The sequence below is a fragment of the Hyperoodon ampullatus genome, assembly GCF_949752795.1.
Source record: "Hyperoodon ampullatus genome assembly, chromosome: 1".
NCBI classification, from domain to species: Eukaryota; Metazoa; Chordata; class Mammalia; order Artiodactyla; family Ziphiidae; genus Hyperoodon; species Hyperoodon ampullatus.
Window position 1 is genome coordinate 174393495 of NC_136914.1, and position 25728 is coordinate 174419222.

The 25728-nt window shown below is 40.3% G+C and overlaps 1 protein-coding gene and 1 pseudogene across 2 annotated transcripts in view; one reads left to right on the forward strand and one right to left on the reverse strand.

The window, feature by feature from the left end:
• The window catches only part of ADGRA3 (adhesion G protein-coupled receptor A3), a gene marked incomplete at its 5' end in the record, with an annotated part of 119572 nt that overhangs the window by 66639 nt on the left and 27205 nt on the right, over nt 1–25728 (reverse strand). Inside the window, 3 exons of the mRNA XM_079714184.1 lie at nt 3287–3358; nt 7415–7486; nt 21426–21497. Coding sequence (XP_079570310.1) covers nt 3287–3358; nt 7415–7486; nt 21426–21497 — 216 coding nt within the window. The remainder of the gene's footprint in view (nt 1–3286; nt 3359–7414; nt 7487–21425; nt 21498–25728) is intronic.
• On the forward strand, nt 670–1003 carry LOC307056790 (large ribosomal subunit protein eL33-like; annotated as a pseudogene). Its single transcript has one exon. The product of its transcript is annotated as a large ribosomal subunit protein eL33-like (transcript).

The window sequence follows — 25728 nt, forward strand, 5'->3', positions numbered from 1 at the left end:
TGAGAGAGTGGCATGGACATATATACACTACGAAATGTAAAACAGATAGCTAGTGGGAAGCAGCCGCATAGCACAGGGAGATCAGCTCGGTGCTTTGTGACCACCTAGAGGGGTGAGATAGGAAGGGTGGGAGGGAGGGAGACGCAAGCGGCAAGAGATATGGGGATATATGTATATGTATAGCTGATTCACTTTGTTATAAAGCAGAAACTAACACACCATTGTAAAGCAATTATACTCCAATAAAGATGTTAAAAAAAAAAAAGTACTACATGTCCCTTAACTAATCAGATTCTCTTTTCCATCTGTTAGACTGAGAAAATGCTATTCTCCATGTCTGAAATACAACTTATCAGCCTTCACAACTGGCATACAGCCTGGCTTTGAGAGCAGCCCACACAGAACACCCATTCAAAGTTTCCTGATCCACAGCTCTAGAACTATGTCAACCCAAATTATCACAAGCAACTCCACTGCAATGCATTCTTCAATGTTAAGAAGCTACCTCAATTGCCAATTTTTCTTAGAACAGTATTTAAAGGATATGCCAGGTATAGTTCTATATATGTCATATTGTTGCATTTAAAAGAGCCACCATCACCCTTTCTATTTCAGCCTTCTTGGACCCTGTGGAGGCCTGCTGGGAACAGGACTTCTAACAGGACAAATATGTCTGGAAGGCTGTGGTCCAAGGCCATTTTTGCTGGCTATAAGCGGGATCTACGGAACCAGAGGGAGCAAACGGCTCTCCTGAAAACTGAAGGTGTATATGCTCGAGATGAAACAATTTTATCTAGGCAGGAGATGTGCTTACGTGCACAAAACAAAGAACAACTCAGTAACTCCTGGTGGAAAACCTAACAAAACCAGAGTAATCTGGGAAAAGATAACTTATGCTTATGGAAACAGTGGCATCATGGTTCATGCTAAATTCCAAAGCAACCTCCTTGCTAAGGCCATTGGACAGAGAATCCGTGTGACACTATACCCTTCATGGATTTAAACGTAATGAAAAGTAAATATATAAAACTGCCGACTTGTTTTCTTAAAAAAAAGAAAAGGGCTTCCCTGGTGGAGCAGTGGTTGAGAGTCCGCCTGCCGATGCAGGGGACACGGGTTCGTGCCCCGGTCCGGGAAGATCCCACATGCCGCGGAGTGGCTGGGCCCGTGAGCCATGGCCGTTGAGCCTGCGCGTCCGGAGCCTGTGCTCCGCAATGGGAGAGGCCACAACAGGGAGAGGCCCACGTACCGCAAAAAAAAAAATGAAAACAAATGAAAAAAAGAGCCACCATCTATTATTACATGGGCTACAAAAATCATCTCAATCAATCTCAAAGTAGGAAACGTGGTAGTGCTATTTCTATGTTTTAATGATTCACCTGGATATATGTCCACTGTGTTCCATGACTTGTAAATTCTCACAAGTATCAGAGAATTGGTAAAAATGTAAGAGACAACCCAAGCTCTAAAACTTCCAAAAATGTTTGTTTTTAAGGCAGGAGGCAAATAATAATAATAATAGTAAGCATATAGTAACTTGCCTTAATATAAGCACTATCCCACACAGCTCTTTTGCCTTAAGAACATTTTCTGATGGGTCAAAAATCCCTAGACCAAAGCTACATATCCATCTGAAACGAAAGTCAAGAAAATGGTCAAAAAACTTCAGACTCCCTTTCTCATTATTTGATTCATAGCTACCCAAAAACATAAGAAATTTTCTCCATAAATGCCTCATTTTGCCAATTCTTATGCATTCCTTAAAACCAAAAATACAAAACTCTCAAGATAATGAAAGCACTAAAATGAAATTGTAATCCAGTTACAAAAAAGGAAACCGTAATTGATTTAATTAATTTCTTGCTATGAGTAAAGCTGTACACCAAATCAATCTTTTGTTTAAAAACATAAACTTGGCCATCTATCCTTCCTCCAGAATTAAAGGGCACACTGAGAAACACAAATTTGCTAAGAAGCAGGAGTAACTTTATTCTGTTCTGGCAAGTGATTTGGAGACCCCTCCCTTACTGTATAGATGAAATGATCTCACTACTTAAGCTGCTATAGCTTTTTCAAAGTTAACTTGAACGAAACAGAAGAAACATTCTAAAAAGCTACAAAGAGAAGAACAAAGCATAGGTGATCTCAATATTAGAACTTCTACCCCTAAATCCTGCATTTCACCCTGCACCCTATTTCTAGATTGCTCTTCTCTAAATCATGATTTTATGCCATTTTCCCACATCAATGTCTTTCAGTGGCTTCCTAGGGTTGAATGAGTTCTAAGCTTCAGTCTGCTTTTCATATGGTCTTGTATAAAGCTCTATTACAGATAACTGAACTTACTTCTAGTTACTCTCAGAGTCTATTTTAAAAATAAAATTAAAATACATTTGATGGCATATACAAAGTTCTGCACTTATATTAGATACAAATTATAAGATATAGGTATAGATAATTCAAATGCTAATTAATCCTTATAATAACTTTGAGGTATTATTAATCTTACTTTATTTATTACTTACTTACTTTACTTACTTACTTTATTAAGCTACTTTTTTTTTTTGCGGTACGCGGGCCTCTCACTGTTGTGGCCTCTCCCATTGCGGAGCACAGGCTCCGGACGCGCAGGCTCAGCAGCCATGGCTCACGGGCCCAGCCGCTTCGCGGTATGTGGGATCTTCCCGGACCGGGGCACGAACCCGTGTCCCCTGCATCGGCAGGCAGAGTCTCAACCACTGCGCCACCAGGGAAGCCCTATTAATCTACTTTTTCATTTGAAAAAGAGAAAAGCTAAACAACTCACCTATAATCACAAGGTCAGAGGTGTGATTCAGATGGTCATTTTACTCATAAGTCCAATGGCCTTCACCTTGACAAACTGGCCTCACTCTTATTTCTACCTCCTTTTATCATTTGCTTGACTTCTTTTCCTTTCTAACCATCTGGACCATCAGCTCAAGTTTCATATCTTCCAAGAAATTTTCCCAAAGTGGCAAAGGTTTGATCACGTCTCTCAATGTGGACATGTTCCCTGGGGTATGTACTACATCGTGTGTGTGTGTGTGTGTGTGCGTGTGTGTGTGTTTGGGACAGACGATATAATGTATTGTTATGTTCTGATAACATTATATCTCCATGATTAAATTTCCAGCTCCTTATATCCTACCACTTCTGTAACCTCTACAGTTGTTATTTTAATATTAAATATACAGGTGGTCATAAAAATTTGGGTACTGGTTCAAATGCTTCCTTGTATTATAATACGAAAGAAAGAGGTACTTACAGCCTAACCAGATTGGTGAGTCCTCGGAATATGTCTGCATTCAGACACCCTATTCGATTGTTTGTCAGATCCCTAGAGAGAAAGGGAAAAAGTGTCTTCAATTAGTTCTCTTGGTTAATGAAGGTTTCATACATTCAATATTCAAGAATGGCACCCAGGTATCACACAAGTCCTATCTTTTAAGCATCTCTGAAATATTCACCTATCTCAAGTGTAGCACTGAGAGAAGAAATAATCCTTGCTTTCACTTACTTCTGGCACGTACAGGTTAAACGCTGTTTATTACAGTGCCCTTGATATTTCAAGCATTTACTCCTGTAAAATGACTGAAGATAAAACCGAAGTAGTAAAAATGAGACTCTATCTTACTGTCTCTGATGATCTACACAGCTAATCATGCTAGGTTAAGTTAGGGAACAGAGCCTGATCTCAGGCAACATCTAACGGACAATGGGTAAAAGGGCAAATTACCAAAATGCCGAAACTTTTATTTCCTCAAGAACCTCTGAAACTTAATACTTTCTAATTTCATTCCTTAAATACTCAGAAGTTTTGACTGTAATGAAAAAAACTGAGTTAGCTTTTACTTTACAGATCTGTCATTTATGCTCCAAGTCAAATTACTTTATAACTATATCTAGATAACGGCCCATTTTTTCCAGTCACTCCTAACTTCTTATAGTTCCTATCAAATGTTACTTTCTATCCATTTTTTTCTTCTCCTCAAGCCATGAAACTTTTTTCCTTTTATCTGTGTGATAATTTTAGTATTCTGTTCTATCTTTCTACACTATTTTTCTTCACACCAAGAACAGTGAATACAATTTTACATTTCAATCAGATTACATTTTAATTGGGAGATAACTGACAATTTCTTCAAATGAGACAGCATGGCTTGCAACATTTTCCATCAGTGGATTTAGTATGAAAGCCCTAAAACAATTCATCTTAATTTTTCTCAGTTGTTAGATTTGGAACTATTGATCATTTTGAATTTCAATAAAAGAACTAAAACAAACTTTCTAAAAATATTTAAAAATATTTTTATCATATTTTCTTCAATGCCCATATTATTCTCTGTAACAGAAAAGCATATATTCTTTGAATTTCACTCTGAGTTGCTCTTTAGAGACTTGTACCACCCATTTCTAAGTTAAAACTGATTCTAAATTGTATACCTGGTAATGGGGAAAAAATGTATTAGTCTGATAGAAATTACAAAGATTTTGTATTTGAATCCGGTACCTACTCATTAACTTTTTCCTCTAGATATTTCAAAAGCTAGTTTAGGTAATCCTGGTTTCCAAAAATTTCATAGCACTGCCTTCCCTTTCTTATGGAAACTTTTGATTAAAAAAAAAATCTTAAGCAATCCAAGTCTTTATCTGCATTCGCTGTGCTCCAGCTCCTCAGAATATTAACACTAAGTATTTTTAATCCTGTGGGACGTTTTTAAAATTCCAGCTGATTTTCCTCTATTTCTGGGTTTTACTGTTTAAGAAAATTAGACATCATCTTGTGAACTGTTGCTTAAACAAGCATTTCTGTGCTCTATTCATTATCTTGTCTCAATTCTGAGCTTTAAATGGTGTAACTACCACTGATTCTTTGGGAAACAATTTCATTACAGCTATACCTATTTAAAATGGAATTTAGGTATTAGTAGTGGGTTTTCATTTGAATTGAGAATCAGCTTGAATTTGTTGATAAAGCAAAGGAGAAACTGAATGGGTCTAGGTTTTACCTACTTCTGGTAGTTTATTCTTCAGAAAGCCACTTAATCTTCCTGATCCAAATTATCTATAAAATAAAGGCAAAGGCATGGGACACTTACAAAAATACTTTACATGTGGCTGCCGAGTGAGATGCACCATTGAAATGAATGAATGATTTAAGGCCTCATAAGAAAAACTGCCTGTAATCTAGAAGCAACTAGCAGAATATCTTTATATCTCATTGAGTTTACGTATAGGACTCTCTCAGCTTACAAGCTGTATACCATAAGTTCAATTACAAGTTAGCTGTTTGGAATTAAGAATGAATTTTCTAGTGGGAAGAACATTATAAATGACAATTACCTTCCTAGGCAAGAACACAAGAGACTACTTAATGTGTAAGGCAATGAAAAAATGCTAAGGCAACATCTGGGACAATAATAGTAATTAAGTTAAGTGCTACTGAACAAGAATTATATTTTATTTTGGATAGCAGTACTTGAAAAATTATGTACTGTAGGATAAAGAACTGGATGGAGAATGAAGATATTCTATAGTATCCTTGAAACATGCTGATGAACCTGCTTTTTAGTAACAGTCAAGTTACATTCGATCTCTACCTTGACATGGAGATATTATCAGTATTAATCTCCCTATTACCAGAAAACAGAACACAGTGGTGTGGATCACAGAAGGAGAGAATGAGTGGACTTGTCTGGCCATCTGATGGCACACCCTTCCCTTCTTTTGGAAAAACAAGTTGGAAGGAAAAATATCCTGAAGTTCTCTAACTTCAGCATCAAAATCACTAGAAGGGGCTGTGGAAACAAAGGTGGTTTAGCCTCAGCCCCAGAGTTTGATAGGGTAGGTCTAGCACCTACACTCCTGTTCCCCACATGAGGACTCACATTCCATCCAAACATGATGTCAGTTTGCCCCAGTAAGAAACAAGAAAATGACTCACTGTTATACATCAAGCTCAGTTAGCTGCTGCCCCTCCACTCCCTAATGACTGTTTCTGGAGATGCACGTAGCCTACTGATGGCCGTGTTCCATGCCACTGCCTGTGTCAGTATGGCTGAGTCCTAACAGCTTCAAAGACTCTTAGCAGCTGAACTCCAGCTACTGCTCCATCTCTCCGGAAGTATATTCCAATTCCATATTCAGGTTCTTGGTTGGTATATAACGATTCCACTGAACTACAAACCTTCCAAGCAGTTCCTGAGTTACCTTTGTATCTCTAGAGCCTGGCTCACTACTGGGCACACAGGATAGAATCAATAAACTTTCTGGAACTGAATTGATGTTGATCTCTGTCTTCCCACTTCGATTACATTGCTATACCTGGTTGATACAATTCATTACTTTTACTGAACTCTAAACCCAGCTTGATCCACTGCAACTCTGACGCCACAAATCTCATCACATCAACTCCACAATGAAAACATTCTGCCAGTCCCTACAGTCTAACAAATAGATTCGAAATTCTTCAACGTGGCAGGAGAGCATCAAAAGCCTAGTTCCCCCCTGACCAGCTTATCTCCCAACGTTTTTTCCCCCTTTCTACTTGAAGCTCTGGCCAAAGGACATGTTCTTTCACACCTATGTCCACTCTGCTTAGGATGCTCGTTCTGTTATTCTTCAATATGTATTCACCCCTCAAGGGCAAGGTCAAATCTAATAGCTGGCCGCTCTCATGGCAGGTCATTCCCCTCTAAGGTGGTCCCCCTCCTCTCCCTGGCAGGTTACTGTCATTATTATTTAGGATGTATTTGCATTATCTATTTGCCCCCAAGAGTCTGTGAGCTCTTCCAGAGAAGTCAGAGCATAAGTAAGCAGCCCACACTTAATAAATGCATTTAGAAGGAATAAAGGGTGGTGGGACAGTCCACATGGCTTGAGCACAGGGTGACCTCTCAAATATGAGCATGTTCACACAGCAACCATGACATGAGCACAGTAAGGGGAGCAGGGGTGTTTAGCTTCAGAAATAATAACTGGTCTTTAGGTTTTGAAATGATAATACATAGAGAAAATATATGGAAAAAATGGCAAGATTTTAAATCATTAATAGAAAGGGGCCTCAATTTTTAGGGCATTTACAATAGATTGTTTAAATGTATTCATAACTTGAAAATCATCTACAGATTATGGCAGCTGGCAAAGCCAACCATCATGATTTTATTACCATAAGAGGGATGCAACTATCTATCACCAAACAAATCAAATTACTGGATAAATAAACTGCCTTCTAAGCTACTTACATTAAACACTCTGTTTCTCTATCTAGGACATGGCTAGATGAACTTCTAAAAATTATTAAAAAGACACTTTTTATCATGTTAAAGTTTAAAGTAGGTTAACAGCTACTTATAATGGTTCAAACTCATAAGTCAGCAATTCAAATACTTACAATCGTTTCAGCGACGACAGTCCCCAAAAGGCACCTGGATCTATACTACTAATAAGATTGTTTCGGAGGTCCCTGTTAAAAATAAAATAAAAGTTATTTACATCTTGACACTGTAAGAAATATTTAGGCACACTGCACCTATCTGCTATACAGAAAACAACAATAATAATAATGGGAGGAAACTGAAGCCAAAAAGGTTAAGCCAAAATCATCCCAGCAGTAGAGCCAGAATTCAAAATCAAGAAATCTGGTTCTGAAGCCATTTGCTTTGGTCAATATAAGAATAAAGGTATATGTCAAAAAGATATGTGTCCTAATATTATTCTAATTCAAAGTTATGACTAAACTACAATCTTACACATTATTTCTACAATCTCTTCCTTAGTGTGCTACACTTTAGTTACCAAAATAAATCAGACTATATTTGTCACAAGCATAATTAAAATTTTTTAAACCATTCTCAAAAATATACACTCTAAAATTCATGTCATTTGGTTGTTCATATTTTTTCCTCCCCAGGCTTCTATGGCTAGGTTTTCTATAAAACAACATGTTAATTCACAAAATACAGCTCAAAGCAATGATCCACCAGCTCTCTATACAATGGCATCTGATAGCAGTCACAACCGACAGCAGTTCCCTGCTTATCCATGGTGATACATTCCAAGACCCCCAGTGGATGCCTCAAACTGAAAATAATACCAAACCCTACATATACTATGTTTTTTTCCCTATACATACCTATGGTAAAGTTTAATTTATAAATTAGGCACAGTAAGAGATCAACAATTAAATAGAACCATTATAACAATATATTGTAATAAAAGTTATATAAAATTGGTCTCTCTCTCAAAATATCTTATTATATAAATGTATTGCCTTTTCCATCTTAACTAAGGGCTTAACACACACTGTGGCCATAACTTTTGCCAAGTGAGGTATGACAACAAAACTAGTACAAATTTTCTTCCTTTTTCACAATTTCACGGAGAGAAGATTCATTCTTACAATGAACCTAATCAACCTCAGCATACAATTTTTTTCCTCTCCTTATTAAAGTCAAGAACTTTTACCTTTTTACTTAAAACAAGCACCTTACAGCTTCTCTTTAGCACATCCAAACTGCCAGCATCAGTATTCTCATGCTTTAGGGACGCTATTAAGTAAACCAAGGGGGACTTGAACACAAGCACTGTGAAACCTCAACAGTGGATCTGATACCTGGGACAGCTACTAAGTGACTCATGGGCAGGATATGCTGGACAAAGGGTTGATTCACATCCTGGGTGAGATGGCGCAAGATTTCATCAGGCTACTCGGAAGAGTGTGTAATTTAAAACGTAGGCATTGTTTATTTCTGGAATTTTCTGTTTAATATTCTCTGACTGTGGTTAACCATAGGTAAATGAAACCATGGACAGCAGAGCCTCGGATGGGGTGGGGTGTCTTCTGTATCCCCATTCTTCTCCAGTGCTCAGCTCTTCCATGCCAGCACACTACCACTGGGGGCACCAGTGAGCGTCACAGCCAGATCCCTCCTCCAGGGTGAATGTGGACCACCTGCTAAGGCGCTACTGTCCTCTGGGTGCCTGGACTCTGCTGAGACTCCCCAGTTGCCCCATACAAGTGTCCAGCTAACCTCTGTAGAGAGATGACCATTACCCACAGGAGTGCTGAGAAGCAGAACAGTAACCCACTTCCCACATGCCTGCCAGTGGCTGGCCCACAGTTCAACTCTGCTAGACACCCAAGGTAGGCCCATTCATCAGGACTCACTCATAACCTTGCCCAATGGAGGCTTGAGTGGCCTCTGGTCATCTCTCAGAATGCCTCAGGTCAGACTGTGAACAGAAACTCTTTCCAATTTCTCTTCTTCTGCGAGTCTTTCCGGAACAGTGGCAACACTGCCTCCTCCGTGTGTGAGCTTCTGACGCCAATCCTCGTAATTATCCATCATTGTCTTCATAATTATTCAGCTTAGGGATACACATGGAGTTGGTGAAACAATACAGAAATGCAGAGCAGTGTTGTGTGAAAGGAGAGAAGGTTAGCACTCCCCTTGACAAGGATGGAAGAGGCCTCCGGGCCTGACAACATGCATACGGTTAAGGCATTGCCACCTACTTCGTGGCATCTAACCACTGTTTTTGTCACAGAGTGAAGTAAGTCAGAAAGAGAAAAACAAATACCGTATGCTAACACATATATATGGAATCTAAAAAAAAAAAAAAATGGTTCTGAAGAACCTAGGGGCAGGACAGGAATAAAGACGCAGACGTAGAGAATGGACTTGAGGACACAGGGAGGGGGAAGGGTAAGCTGGGACGAAGTGAGAGAGTGGTATGGACATATATACACTACCAAAAGTAAAACAGATAGCTAGTGGGAAGCAGCCACATAGCACAGGGAGATCAGCTCGGTGCTTTGTCACCACCTAGAGGGGTGCGATATGGAGGGTGGGAGGGAGATGCAAGAGGGAAGAGATATGGGGACATATGTATACGTATAGCTGATTCACTTTGTTATAAAGCAGAAACTAACACACCATTGTAAAGCAATTATACCCCAATAAAGATGTTAAAAAAAAAAAAGAAATGAAGAGCAAAGCACAATGCAAACCCAGGGTGGCAGGTACCTCCCCAGGTTCTTTAGTCCCTCACTTAAATTGAGAATTAAAAGGCCTTTCTGAAAGTAGATCCTGGACCACTGGTGCTGCCTGTTATCGCAACACTGAGGTGATGTGTCTCAGGATCTTTTATAATTATTGCCCCATCATGGCCATTCTAGCCTGTGAGAAGCAGCCTAAATTCTCAATAGAAAATCCTCAGTTTGCTTTCTCAAGCATCCAACTTGTCTACTTGTGCTTAAGAAAAGGACACTGAGGAAGGCTCACTGCAGTGAGCACAGATCCACATGTTTCCTCCCAATAATGAGGGAGGCACATTCAATTTTACTGACACCAGCTAATGAAAACTAACCATTGTACGGCCTGCTTCATAACTTGCTATTTTTTTCTAATGGCTCATTCTAACTACATCTAACTAATACAGACAAGCTACAGAGTTAGGGTTGGTTTCTGGATAGGTTTCCTGGCAATTTCACGAAAGCATCCTGATGAAACTGGCCCTCTGCCCCTCACAGTGCTGGGAAGTCACTGCTGTAAACCCAGCACTCTCGATGTGCCATCAACCGTGGCTTCCAGCACTATCCATGCTGTTTCATACAGGGTGATAGAGGCTGACCAGAAATTCTCGAGAATTCTCCTCTGGAAGCACAACCACAACCAGTGAATCCTGTGCACGTAAACGTCATGCTCACCAGCAAACCCTGTCCTGCCTTTTCTGTGTCTCACTCCCATTCTAACACATCATTCTTCCCTAGCTGGACGTAGAATTGCAATCCCACTCCCGATCCTCCAAATCAGAGCCAGGTTCTTCTAAATAAAACTGAACCCTCGGGTACCTTGAAATTCTTTAAATAAAGGAAATGACTATTAAACTTAGTATAAAATCTGTGCTCTGATTACCATTACTAAATTGGTATTTCATTGACCCAAACTCAGAGTTTATGTTCCACAAAGATGAGGCCTTTGGGAGGTGAACAGGTCATGAGAGCAGAAACTTCATGAAAGAGGTTAACGCCTTTGTAAAAGAGACCCAGAGAACTCCCGCACCCCCTTCCGCCAGGTGAGTGAGGCTGCAGCAAAAAGACAGCCAACTAGGAAGTGGGCCCTCACCAGACACCGAATCTTCTGGTGCCTTGATCTTGGACTTCCCAGCCTCCAGAATTGTGAGAAATAAATTTTTGTTGTTGATAAGCCACCCAGCTTATGGTATCTTATTACAGCAGCCAGAATGAGCTTAGACAGATGATAAGTGGATGAAAAAAGTAAACCATGGCTGAGAAACAGTATTACATTACCTGACCTTAATGATAAAAATCTTTTTAGTAAATTAGAGTTAGCCACAGAATTATTAGGATATTCATAGTCAGATAATGTAGAGACTGCTGCATCTCATTCATAACCACTTACATTTCTCAATAAAGGTAGAGGGTCATGATGCAATTGACCTTCAAATAATTCAGAAAACGTGTATATGTAGGCATATTCCAATATAAAGGGAAAAAATAATGGCATGTTGTTACTAATTACTGGGTAAGTAAATTGGTGATACGGGAGATTACTATGGGAGATTATTCTTTCAATTTTTCTGAATGTTGAAAATTTTACTTAAAAAGTTGGGAACAAAAATAATTTTTAAGTCCCAGAAATTACAACTAATCATCAGGCCCAACTTATTAGTTCCCATTTCCCCTCCCCAACCAACCCCAATCCTATACCTCAAAGAGATAAGATGATTTTAGGAGAAAATTCAATCAATATGTTTTTGACCTATATTACAAGCAAAAAAGTGCTGCAAAAAGAAATATATAATGTCAGTTCCATTTTTTAAAAACATGTTTCCCTTTTCAGATTTTAAACAGTATCTACAACAGCAAGTGATTTAGATAAAGCAGTACATAAATTTGTGGTCAGTGATGTACTGTATGTGTTTCTACAAAATACCTCTCATGAATAACCGAGGACTGTAATATGATTTAAAGGTAAACTTTTTCTTCAATAATAAAGAATCCTTGACATATAATATTTAATAACAGCCATATTAATCAGGTATTGCCAAAAGATATTTATAGTCAGATTCTTTAACATCTCCCACTTCCCTTCACCAACCCACAGCTTCCCTAGTGAACATGAGTCTAACATTAGGATCTATGGCTAAATCTGAATATGTTGCATCATTAAAATATAAATGAAAAGGCGCACAAGAATTGCTTAAACAAAATTAAAGGAATATCTTAACTGTTGTTAAAAGAGCTAAGTCCTTTAGGAAAGAATGCAAGGTGTATCAGGTAAGATGCTTTTTAGCTGCAAGTATCAGAAACCTTTACTTCAAAAGGCTTTAACAATAAAAAAAAATAATTCTCAGGCATTACAAGTAATCAACAAGTAGAGCAGCTTAAACGGGTGGTTCTATCCATCTCTCAGATCCACCCTTCTCAGAATGTCAAGTGTGCCTCCAGGCTGACCCTTAATCAGGGTGTGACATCCTGGTCCAGAAATCACCTCCAAGCACAGAGTCATGAAAAAGAATGGACACTCTCCTTGTATCTTCTTAGGAGCCAAGAAATCTTCCTCAAAGCCTCACAGCTAACTACTCTTCATCTCTTATTGGCAATGCCTCTATCAATCCCTAGAGAAAGAGACGCTGTGGTGACCTAGAGCCATCATTTGGTGTGGAATGAAGGTTGGAAAGTCAAACACATTGGCCACTAAGCAATTCTAGACTCAGGAATTAAGAGTATATAGGGGAGGTGTGTCACTAAATACTGGCAAATATATAAAACAACCCAAGAATGACAATAAAAAATGAAGAGGGAGGTGGGAGAGAGGAAGGATAAATGGGTGGATGGATGAATTGATGGACAAGGTTAGAGACTGTAAACCACATTTGGTTCCCTTGAACAATACCTAAGACACAGTAAGTCTCAAAGGCTCTTTGTTTTAAATAAAGGATCCTCACCTTATTTATCTGATCAGCAACAACTGAGGCTTGACCCACACCCACCTCTCACTCCTCACACACTATACTTTCTCTGAGGCAATGTCATCACTACCTTGTCTCTGGACTCAAATTTGTATCTCTAGCCCAAACTTACCACTCTTGTGAGTTTCCTATGGCATACACAGCTATCTAACTCAACATCTACATCCAGACATCTCACAGCCACCTCAAAAATCAGCATAGCCCAAGTTCAATACCGTATCAGAAACCCTAATCTGTGCTTTATTAAGCCCCTCAAGTGATTCTGATACACATCAAGTTGGATAACCACCAGTCCAGGCTAGGGCACTGGTCTCTAAACAGAGATTATGGGCTTTAAATTATCTTAGATTTAACACAGCTCCCTACTTCCCCCTTATCCTCACCCCTCATTCCAACAGTCAGAGCATCTTCTGCTCACCGTGGCTCAGAGTAAAAGCCAAGGTCCTTAACAATGACCTACAGGGACCTCTACAATCTACCCCTCACCCCTCATACCTCTCTGGCCTCACTCGGCTCTCCCTGCTGTTCCTCAAACAAAAGCAGCATGCTTCACAGCACAGCCTTTGCACCTACTATCCCTCAGCCTGTAACGTTCTATCCCCAGGTAACTCAAGGCTCAATCATTTGCGCTAAGCCTCTGCACTATCACCATGCAAAACTTGCATACACACACAGAGCTGACACACCCAAACTCCACTCCATGTTTTCTTTACCCATAGTACAGTCATCCCTCAGTTCCAGAACCCCCACAAATACCAAAATACAGATGCTCAAGCCCTTTGTATAAAACGGCATAGTACAGTCGGTCCTCCATACCCATGGAAGGTAGAACCCTGGGCGGGGGACGGGGGCTGGGCAACTGTACTTATGCTATAAAGCTGCTTGCTATGTTTACTATTCTGTTTCTCCCCACTGCAGAAGAAACTCCATGAAGACAGGACCTTTGCTGTGTTCACTAATGAATCCCAAGCCTAGGACAGTGTGGGCGATTAATAAATATCTGTTGAACAATTTTTTTTTTTTTTTTTTGTGGTACGCGGGCCTCTCACTGCTGTGGCCTCTCCTGTTGTGGAGCACAGGCTCCGGACGCGCAGGCCCAGCGGCCATGGCTCACGGGCCCAGCCGCTCCGCGGCATGTGGGATCTTCCCGGACCAGGGCACGAACCCGTGTCCCCTGCATCGGCAGGCGGACTCTCAACCACTGTGCCACCAGGGAAGCCCTGTTGAACAATTTTAAATTAGCTACTCAGGAAAGACAATAATGGCTGAGGCAATATTTGTACCAAGTATTGATATTAGGCCAGTTACCTTTTAAATGGTTTTAATTAACATGATATAATAAACCTACATGTTATCCACTGAACGCACTTTTAAAAAAATGCAAATTAATCCTTAAAAAAGGCAGACCATATCCTAGTTTCTACGGTGTCATAAAGATTTAGGTATTATGTCCTAAAAATAAAAACCTCAAACCCTAAATTAAAGAAAAACTCAATCCAAATATTCCTACTTAAAAAGAAAAAAAAGAAGCACAAACACTCTGCTACTTTCTTAAAAGGGACAAAAACAAATATTGGGTTGGCCAAAAGGTTCGTTCAGTTTTTTCCGTGAGATGGCTCTAGTAGCGCTTAGTTGTCTTTAACTTCATTCGAAACAATTTGTTAGATTGTATTGTGACAGCTGTCATATCAGCATGAGTTTAAAAAAAAAACTCATCGGGCTTCCCTGGTGGCGCAGTGGTTGAGAGTCCGCCTGCCGATGCAGGGGACATGGGTTCGTGCCCCAATCCGGGAAGATCCCACATGCTGCGGAGCGGCTGGGCCCGTGAGCCATGGCTGCTGAGCCTGCGCATCCGGAGCCTGTGCTCTGCAACGGGAGAGGCCACAACAGTAAGAGGCCCGCGTACCGCAAAAAAAAAAAAAAAAAAAACTTATCAAAATTGGTGAATTTTTGTGTAGCCATTTTAATATTGAAGAGGGAAGAAAAAAGCAACATTTTCGGCATACTGTTTTAGTATTTCAAGAAAGGTAAAAACACAACTGAAACACAAAAAAGATTTGTGCAGTGTATGGAGATGGTGCTGTGACTGATCAAACATGTCAAAAGTGGTTTGCAAAGTTTCCTGCTGGAGATTTCTCTCTGGACGATGCTCCATGGTCAGGTAGACCAGTTGAAGTTGACAGCGATCAAATTGAGACATTAACTGAGAACAATCAATGTTATACCATGCAGGAGATAGCTGACATACACAAAATATCCAAATCAAGTGTTGAAAATCATTCGCACCAGCCTGGTTATGTTAATCGATTTGATGTTTGGGTTCCACGTAAGTTAAGCGAAAAAGACCTTCTTGAGCGTATTTCCGCATGAGATTCTCTACTTAAATGTAATGAAAACGTTCCATTTTTAAAACAAATGGTGACAGGCAATGAAAAGTGGATACTGTACAATAATGTGGAACGGAAGAGATCGTGGGGCAAGCGAAATGAACCACCACCAACCACACCAAAGGCCGGTCTTCATCCAAAGAAGGTGAGGTTGTGTATATGGTGGGATTGGAAGGGAGTCCTCTATGATGAGCTCCTTCCAGAAAACCAAACAATTAATTCCAACAAGTACTGCTCCCAATTAGGCCAACTGAAAGTAGCACTCCACGAAAAGCTTCTGGAATTAGTCAACAGAAAACGCATAATCTTCCATGAGGATAATGCAAGACCGCATGTTTCTTTGATGACCAGGCAAAAACTGTTACAGCTTGGCTGGGAAGTTCTGATTCATCCACCATATTCAACAGACATTGCATCTTTGGATTTCCATTTATTTTGGTCTTTACAAAATTCTCTTAATGGAAAAAATTCCAATTCCCTGGAAGACGTTGAAAGGGACCTTGAACAGTTCTTTGCTCAAAAAGATAAAAAGTTTTGGGAAGATGAATTATGAAGTTGCCTGAAAAATGGCAGAAAGTAGTGGAACAAAACAGTGAATACACTGTTCAATAAAGTTCTTGGTGAAAACGAAAAATGTGTCTTTTAGTTTTACTTTAAAACCGAAGGAACTTTTTGGCCAACCCAATACGAATGATGGAAAACAAGCAAGCTCCCAAATGAAAACCAAACACTTAGAAGAACAAAGTGGTAAGCCTAAAGAAAAAGGATCCATTCTAGATGGAGTCTGTAGGAGTGTGTCCACCTGCACCTGTTTTACTTTGTGGAACACTTAATACATCCAAAAAAAAGAAAAAAGAAAGAAAATTAATCCTCTTAAGAAGTCCATTCTTCATCCCAAAACAACTGCCAGGACAGCTTGCCTTGCAGGTTTACTCGATCTCTGGGGCTTATCTGCTAGCTAGCTCAACCCGGCCAGCCCTGTTATTCTACCCTAAGTGCCCTACCCCACACTACTAAGCCTATCCCTTATTCTGCATGGCCTGGCTACAGTAATTTTAAGGCCAGAGCTTTAAAGTTTTGGCCCTAGTCTGAATAATTTCTTCTATCACTTGCTTTTTACACCACATCCCTTTCTGCTATATTTTTAAGTTGTTTGATCTGTTTGTTCTCATTTTCAGGGGTCTCTAACTCGCCAAAGCAGGCTGCAAACATTTGGCTGGCTATGTCTCTCAGGCAGAATTCTCCCAGGCAGGGTGTCAGTGCAAGTGGCTTTATTCAGGAAGGGACCTCAGAACACACTAACAGGGAAGTGGGGAAGTGAGCCCAGAAAGAGAAGAGAACCAATAAAGGGGGGATAGTTCAGGCGATCTCTGCTGTGCTCAACTGATACTCAGCCCCCTGGGCACCTGTGGAAGGCAGTCTAGAACACACTCAGGGTCATTCCTCTTGGGGTGGTTACCCACCATCTGCTTTCAGTCACTGTTTGAGGGTTGCTGAGGCAGGGGTGGGTGAGTGGGACAGCTTTCATTCCAGCAATGGAGCAAAGAAAGCTTTCAAAAGGTTTTGCATTTGGAAGACTTAGGGAGAGACACTGAAGGGCGAGTGTTGAAGGAATAAAGTCCGCTACAGTGTTTTCAGGTGATTTTGAAAATTTTGAAAATGATGTCATTACACAAACATGAAGTCATTTATCTGGCTAGCTATGTCTTAAGTTGGGTTCCCCAAAAGCAGCTCAGGACACTTCTAAAGCACTTCCTGGCAAACCAGCAGGCTGCTGTAGAAAGATCTCTCCCCCTCCCCCTCCCCCCCCCTCCCCTAACAAACCCCAGTGGGTATTCTGCTGCTCCCCTGGGAAACTCTAACAGAGGCTCCTAGCCCATATGCCTCAATGGCCACATAACCAGTTCTCCTGCTCTACATCACGCTGGATCCTGCGAAATTGGAATTTTGCTTCCCCAGGAAAGAAGCCTCAGATGCCCCTTGCCCTTGGATCCAGAACCTTATACTGGTTTCATGTGATCTTTTTCCCTCTCTCCCCTCATCCCAGGTAGGGATGGAGAGGCGAGCAAAGACAGAGCCCTTTCCTGGGGACCCACCAACATGTAAGCTCTTTCTATACTCCCTCTAACTCTCCAATTAGCCCAGGGAAGGTGTATTGAGGTGAAGAGGAATTTCCTTTTTCTTTTTTTTTTTTTCTTTTAAACCTGTTTCAAACCTCTTTTTTACATTTAGGGTAGGAGTTCAGGAACTCACTGGTCAAAAACTGAGTCCTTTTTTCTGTTTTGTCATCCCTTCTCCTGAGGTAGAGTAATTAGGAAACAGGCAGGGAAAATACACAGCGGTTAATCTATCAAAATGCTACAGCATTGTCAGAGGCTGAACTGTGTCCCCCCCAACTGTCTTATATTGAAGTCATAACCTCCAGTATCTCAAAATGTGACTGTATTTGGAGACAGGGTCTTTAAAGAGGTAACTGAGTTAAAATGAGGTCACACAGGCGGGCCTTAATCCAATATAACTGGTGTACTTACAAGAAGGGGAGATTAGGACACAGACACACACATAGGGAAGACTTCGTGAAGACACCAGAGGAAAACAGATGGCAACCTATAAGCCACGGAGAGAAGCCTGGAACAGATCCTTCTCTCATGGCCCTTAGAAAATACCAACTCTGCCAGGGCCTTGATCTTGAACTTCCAGCCTCCAGAACTGTGAGGAAACAAATGTTTGTTATTTAAGCCACCCAGTCTGGGGTACTCGTTACGGCAGCCCTAGCAAACCAGTACAACGATTACACTCACAGAGATTGTTTGGGGCTCTATTTCAGACAAAAGTCCTAAAGTCTCTGCAGTCCTGGAAGAGAAGCCACCTAGATACACTACTGATTGTGTAAGAGCCAGAAGCAAACTGGAGTCCATGAGAAGCATTTTACAGGGATGAAAATCATAGAAGGGTACAAGAGATATTCTTTGGGTTTAGTCGCAGGATGAGGACAGCAGTGCAAAGACACAGAGCAGGTTAGAAAGATAGGTAACCAGGCAGAGAGGGAAAATGAGAAGCATTATGGAAACAGCAGAAAGTATGAAGATATTGTTCAAGTAGTTGGTATGGAAAATACTAAACTTATAGTCTTTAAAATTAGCAAACCAAATCAGAAAGCAGCAACATGGTAGAAACTATGGTTTTCATGGTAGAAAGACGGTGCTGTGCCCTAGGGGAAGGAAAGCCCCCAGTCCTCTCCCACACCTTCCTCTCCGAGGCCCCTGCACCAACACCCGACTTCCAAGCCCAGGTGGAATAATGGGGCAGTGCTAGGGAAGGTCTAGAAGCCGGCAACCAGCCTTGGGTAATGAACTCCCACAAAAGGGTCAAGCAACTGGCTAAGGGCTCTCCTTGGTCTACCTTGTGCTCTGGAAATCAAGTGAAACAAAGGCCAGGGGCATTTCCACGAGAGGCCACGGGGCCCTTTGCAGCCTCTGGTCCCAGGAGGAACGTGGAGGAGGAAGGAGCACCACCTGGCTCGTGCCCACAGAGGAAGGCCCTGTGGGTGGGGTGCTTCCTCTGGGACGCTTGCCCCTCTCCTTCCTTCTCGGGGCCAAGTCTTCCAAGACTGCAGTCAGAGCCTAGCTCTACCATCTCTGTCTCCTTCTGGCTCAAGTGGGCGGCTCTCCTGCAAAGACAGTGTGAGAAGCACCCATCCCCCCAGGCATGCGCGACCCGCCTCCACGGCAGTAATAAGGCCAAGGTTCAGGCCTAGGCTTGGAAGTGTACATAGAAAGTGCCAAGCATAGGGCATGCTTAGGTAAAGATGATCCCCAACAGAGGAAGCCCAGTCCCAGAGTCATCACTGGGATTTCAGGCTGAAGCCCCCATCAATATAACAGTCTTTCAAAGTCCCCCAGAGTGTGTGTGTGTGTGTGTGTGTGTTTGTGTGTGTGTGTGTATACACACATATATACATATGCAGATTATATACATATACGTACATATATACATGCATACCTGTACACATGTGTGTGTGTTTCTCTCTGGCCCTATATAAGAGAGATGGTGTTCTGGGATTCTGGTATAAACAGCCCCCTGGCTGAAAACAACAGCAACATTTTAATATCATCTAATATGTTGCTGGCAACTTAATGTTTCTAACATGTACAGGGATTTATTTTCAACAAATGGCTAAAGCTAAGGCCAAAGACAAAGGAAATTTAAAAATAAATGTAAAAAGGATGGTAATTCACACCACAGCACAGAACTTTAGCTATGTTGTCCACACTTCTGATGTACATGAACCACCACAGCAATCCTGGTGCCAAGAGTAACCTGTGTTTCTAAACACAAGAGACACCACTTAACATCTAGGAGTGCCTGTCATCCTTCCTTGGAAAGGGCAAACCGCACTGACCCTGCCATCATTCTGAGCCCCTACTCAAAGCCTGACAATGTGCTACATGCTAAGGGTATCTGTCAGGCACAATGACTCTTCTTGCAAGGAACAGAAAACCAAACAGGAACAGGCTGCCTCATTCAACTCTAACAGTCCAGAGGGAGTCATACTTCGGCGAGGTCCCGCCAGCTCCCCTACGCTCACCCTGATGGGCCTACCCCACACTCCTCAGTGTGTCGGCTCCGGCCCAAGCCCGCAGCATGGTGGGTTCCGTACCGGAAGTACAAGCATCTTTTCTGATGAAAGTGAGGAAATTCCTCTCCCCAAAGCCCCAAGCAAATCTTAACTCAGTTAAATTGGGTCAAATGCCCATTCCTGAACCAGTGACCATGGAATGTGTGTGGACTATCCTATTAAGATAAGGCCTAGAAATGAGGTGCAGCCAGCATCCTCTGAAGCACATGGACTATGTGGAACAGAACATGAAGTCCTGAATGAAAACAGAAAAAAAAAAAATCTGAGAATTAAGCACTGCTGTGCCGAGATCATTTTACAGGTGTGTGTGTACACACACGTGTATATGTATACATATGAATACATGAATGCATTGCTATATATGTATGTGTAAATGCATACACACACACATATATATATATATACACACACATATATATATATATAAAAAGCCTAATTTAAAGATGTTTGATCTTAAAGAACAGACCTGCATAAAAGGATGAAGAACTCTGGATGTTACATGCTTAAATAACACATCTGTGATCAAAGCAATAAAGTCCTGTGGGAATCAATTGTGGCAGAAGACACTAAGTAAAATAGTCAAGGAAAGGCACACAGAAGGAGAAAAAGTGAAGCAAAGAGAACTAAGAAAATGAGGAAAGTCCGTTATCCAACAGAAATGGAAGTGCTCACTGTGACTGGCTCCCTGATGTATCCGAAACGTTATCCTAAGTGTATGAGTAATATGCGAATTTGAAACTTGATCCTAGAATAGCATTCAGCACACAAGCAATTAAATATCCATTTTTAATCCATTAAAAACTCACCAAGGCAAAAACTAAGTGCTACTTGTCACACATCTTATCAGAAGCAAAAGTAGACCTCATCATGAAGCAAAAGAGAATTAGCACATTCAAAGACGACTGAATAAAATAGTCAAAGTTGATCCAAAAGTACTTCTCCTGGATGTGTGTTTTGTTTTTTTTGATTCTACTGGACTATCTTATAAGGCACACACATTATGACAGAATTTCAAAATAGCATTGAGGCTTTAAAAGCCACTGGTCATCAAACTATGATGCATGGCCTGTTTTGTAAATAAAGTCACATCCACATTGATTCGCGTATGCATTCTCAAGATACTGGCATAACTGGGTCACCGTGACAGAGACCATATGGCCCACAAAGCCTAAATTATTTAATATCTGGCCCTTTACAGAAAGTTTGCACTTCTGTGTTTTAATGAATTGTTTTTTAAAATGCAATTCTGAAATGTTTTATAATAAAATATTGGGAAAACTCAATTTTTATTTTGAAAAGTTGAGAGTTTAGTAACAGACTTACAATGAAACTGCAGTGAATAAAATACCAATAAGAGATGATAATAAAAGAATACTCACAATCTTTCAAGGAGATTTAACCCAGAAAATGAGCCATTCTTCAGCTCGGATATTTTATTGTTACTCAGAATCCTAAAAATGACAAAAAAAAAAAAAAAAAAAAAGGTAAGTTGCCTAATATATGTACACCATCAATATCAAAGTAATTTAGCTTGTTATGTTTAAATCTAAATATGAGGAATTCTAAGAAGTCATTTATTACCCAAAGAATTTTTGAGATGCCTGACAAAAAAAAAGGAGCTTCTTTCTCTGAGAAACGACCCAAAATAACTAACTTGCACATCTTGTCACATCTTAAATTGTTCCTGTCACACTGAACCAAAAACTTTGAAATAAAAAGGGAGAGAAGTCAACATAAAATAGCTCTTAAGTTCAGTATAAAACTAAAGAATGCCACGTACATTTACATAATTAATCAACTTACATAAGTTGAATACTTAAAAACTGGAAACAACAGAAAAATGCAGAACAAGTGCTCTACAAAATACTGACTTTAAAAGAAATACAGTATCTTCTAGATACCATTTCAATAATGCTGAATATTACTTGTAACTTAACCATATACAAATCTGTACTGTGTGAAAATATGCTTTTTGCACACACTCGCAGACACAGGTAGCTGTATTACAATACTACATCTCATGTAATAGGATGATGTTCTTAAAAAAAATGAACTGGAAACAAAGATTTAAAAGAAGTCCTAGTTGGCAGGACTTGCCTAAGAGCAGACAATGTGTACATGACCTTGCTTCCCCTCAAGGCTTTGTAACTATGCTCCTTTTGCAGCTTGGATGCCAACACAGTAAGTCTCCTACGTACGAACCTTCAAGTTGTGAACCTTCAAAGATGCGCACATGTGTTGCACAAGTGGTTGCGCTTTTAATGAAGACCTGATGGAATTGGAGGCCCAGAGAAAGGACTAAGAGAGACAAGAGGAAGAAGTAACTGAAGAAATTTACGACACAGGAAATGGCATGGAGATTTTCTTTACTTCAGGAGACACTGCTAGTTTTTGAGGCACAGGACCCGAACATAGAACGGTACATGAAGGTTGCAGCAGCCGTTCAGAATGCAATCCAGTGCTACCATGTCATCTATGAAGAGAAAAAAAAAGCTACTATCCAGACATCACTGGATCGTTTTTTCAAGAGGGTAGATAGAATTGAATCCAGCAAGGAACCAGAACCTGTGCCATCAACATCAGGCATGAGTGAAATTGCACCTTGCCCTCAGTCTCCTATTGCTGACGATCCTTCAGCTCTACCATCTACCATCTCCCACCTCCTCTCCCTCCTCCAGTCAGTAACTCTTCTTGCCTGTTCACTCGATGCCAGCCCTGTATGCCAGCTGTTGTACTGTACTACTGTACTTTTCAAGGTACTGTGCTCTAAGATTAAAAATGTTTTCTTTACTTTTTGTGTTTGTTTGTTTTTATGTATTATTTGTGTGAAAAGTATTATAAACCTATTACAGTATAGTACTGTATAGCCAATTGTGTTAGTTGGGTACCTAGGCTAACTCTGTTGGACTTAAGGACAAACTGGACTTACCAATGCACTCTAGGAACAGAACTCGTTCGTATGTATGGAATTTCCATACAGGAGAAAATGCAAAAGCTACCTTATTTGGGGGAATGACACCCAGATAAGATAAATGAAAAAACCAAGGCATAGAAAAGTTAAATTAATGGCCCAAGATCACACTAGCGGAGGCAGAGGCAGATGTGAACCCCGGCACGCTCCACTCCAAACCCCACACTCTTCAATATACACCAACGTTGGTCAAGAGCCACTCTTACTGGCATTTTAGCAGAAAATTCTCCATCCCACACAGTGTTGCAACTTCAGGGGCACCCTCACACTGCGTACAGGCTGAGTGCTGCCCCCCACCTGGGACGGTGCAACACTGTATAAACAAATGTTAACAGAGAACACTCCTGGGTCATAAGATTTCAGGTATTCATTTTCATTTTGTCTACTCTCATCTTTCTTTTAAAAAAAAATCCACTATGTGTATGAAAACAAGCAAAATCAGCCATTTGACTGATTTTCTTTGGCTTTAAGTGGAATTTTTTTTTTAATCCCGCTAATGCAGGTTAACATTTCACAGTATTTTCGTGAGATGATTAGGGGCTTCTAAAGTCAAGCATACTTGTGCTAGAAGGCCGGCTCTATCACTTTCAAATTACACTAGTCTTGGGCAAGTCACTACATTTCTCTGTAACAGAATTCCTCATTCATAAATGGGAAGAACAGTATCTACCTCATATAACTCTAGAAGGAAAGCAGAAAATGCCTAACATACTCAGTGAGTATTAAGTTTAAGGTTCTATTTCCTTGGTTCTAAGACACACATCTTCCCTCATTTTAATGTTTCTGAAATCAAGATGTATCTGTCAATCAAAGTACATTACTATGTAGTATTTTCTCTCTCCAAGCTGTTACTAAAGCAAGGATGGTGGCCAAAAACATGCCGGGCTGGGGGGAAGGGGAGAGGGATAAATTGGGAGATTGGGATTGACATATACACACTATTATATATAAAATAGATAACTAATAAGGACCTACTGTATAGCACAGGGAACTCTACCCAATACTCTGTAATGGCATATATGGGCAAAGAATCTAAAAAAGAGTGGATATATGTATATGTATAACTGAATCACTTTGTTGTACACCTGAAGCTAACACAACATTATAAATCAACTATGCTCCAATAAGATTTTTTTTAAATGCAAATGAAAAATGATTCGTATCCTCAAGGAATTTACACTTAGCAAAAAAGAAATAAACATCATAATCACATTCAGAAATGCAAGTTGGAATGTGAACTCTACATACTCAATCAGCAAAGACAGAATTTAGGTGCCAATATAAAGCTTAATATTCCATTCTTACACCTTTGAGCAATTTTCACATTAAAAAGACCAATGGCATGAACTACAAGATTTTGTTCATTTTAACTAAGCATATGTAATCTTAAAACAAAATAAAAATTCAAATTCAAAAAAAGCCAATTAAAACAGCATCTTCTCTAATCAAAATTACAAAAGGTTTTTTCAAGTAAGGTGGTAGGCACGGGCAAAAGCAAACTTGGACTTGGACATGGCCACAAGGTCCCTGGAACAATATTTCTCCAGCTGCCTAGAAGTCCACACCCAAGAGCCACCAGCCTTGCTTTCCTAAATAGGCACTGATCCTAAGCTAACAAGTTACCAAATCTGACAAAAAATATATTCAATGACCTTATTCAGACATGATTTATAACAGACAAAAACTGGAAACGACCAAAGAGTTCAGTTTGTGTAAGAGGAGTAGTTAAATGATAGTACACCAAACAACAAAATGTTATACATCCATTAAAAAATGATGCTTTTAAAGGAAACTTAATAAAAAGGAAATTGTTTACAATCAGTTAAAAAGAAGAAAACAAAACTGATATCATTGATTGAAAAGAATGCAGAGACAAAAAAAAGACTTGGAAGAAATACATCATAATGATCACTATCTTAGTGATGAGGTTTCTACTTCTCTTTCATTCTTCATAATCTTGCAGTATCTTTTGAAATATCTAGAATAACTCTTATTTTTAAAATATACTTTCTGGGGGCTTCCCTGGTGGCGCAGTGGTTGAGAGTCCGCCTGCCAATGCAGGGGACGCGGGTTCGTGCCCCGGTCTGCGAAGATCCCACATGCCGCGGAGTGGCTGGGCCCATGAGCCATGGCTGCTGGGCCTGCGTGTCCGGAGCCTGTGCTCCACAACGGGAGAGGCCACAGCAGTGACAGGCCCGCGTACCGCAAAAAAAAAAAAAAAAAAAAAAAAAGAAAGATTTATGTAGTGACTATTTGCAACTTAAAAGGCAGTAGTGCAAAGAACAATAGTGTTGATATCTAGAGCCCAAGGTTTTAATTGAGACCTCACAAGTAATAAATGATTCCATCTGTGACAAGTCACTTCACTTTTCTAGGTAGACTTCCATTTCATCAATTTTAAGACAGAAAAGATTAGGCCAGAATGAGCACCAAGCTCCTTCCAGCTTCTTTTAATTTTCTATAATTATTCATGTTGTAATGAGCAAAGCTGTCGAACTTGATGGTGACTGAGAATTTACAACCAATAAACCAAAAGTAAGGAAACAAAGGAAAACAACACAATCTACCAAGCTCAGTGCCGTTACTATCCTGTTTCTGAATGAAGAATGAAACCCACATATAGAAGTAGCTTGGGAAAAACTGCCAGGGTGGTCACTGAATTATACTCACTTAGATTCGGTATTGCTTCAGCAAAAGGACTGTCATTTGCT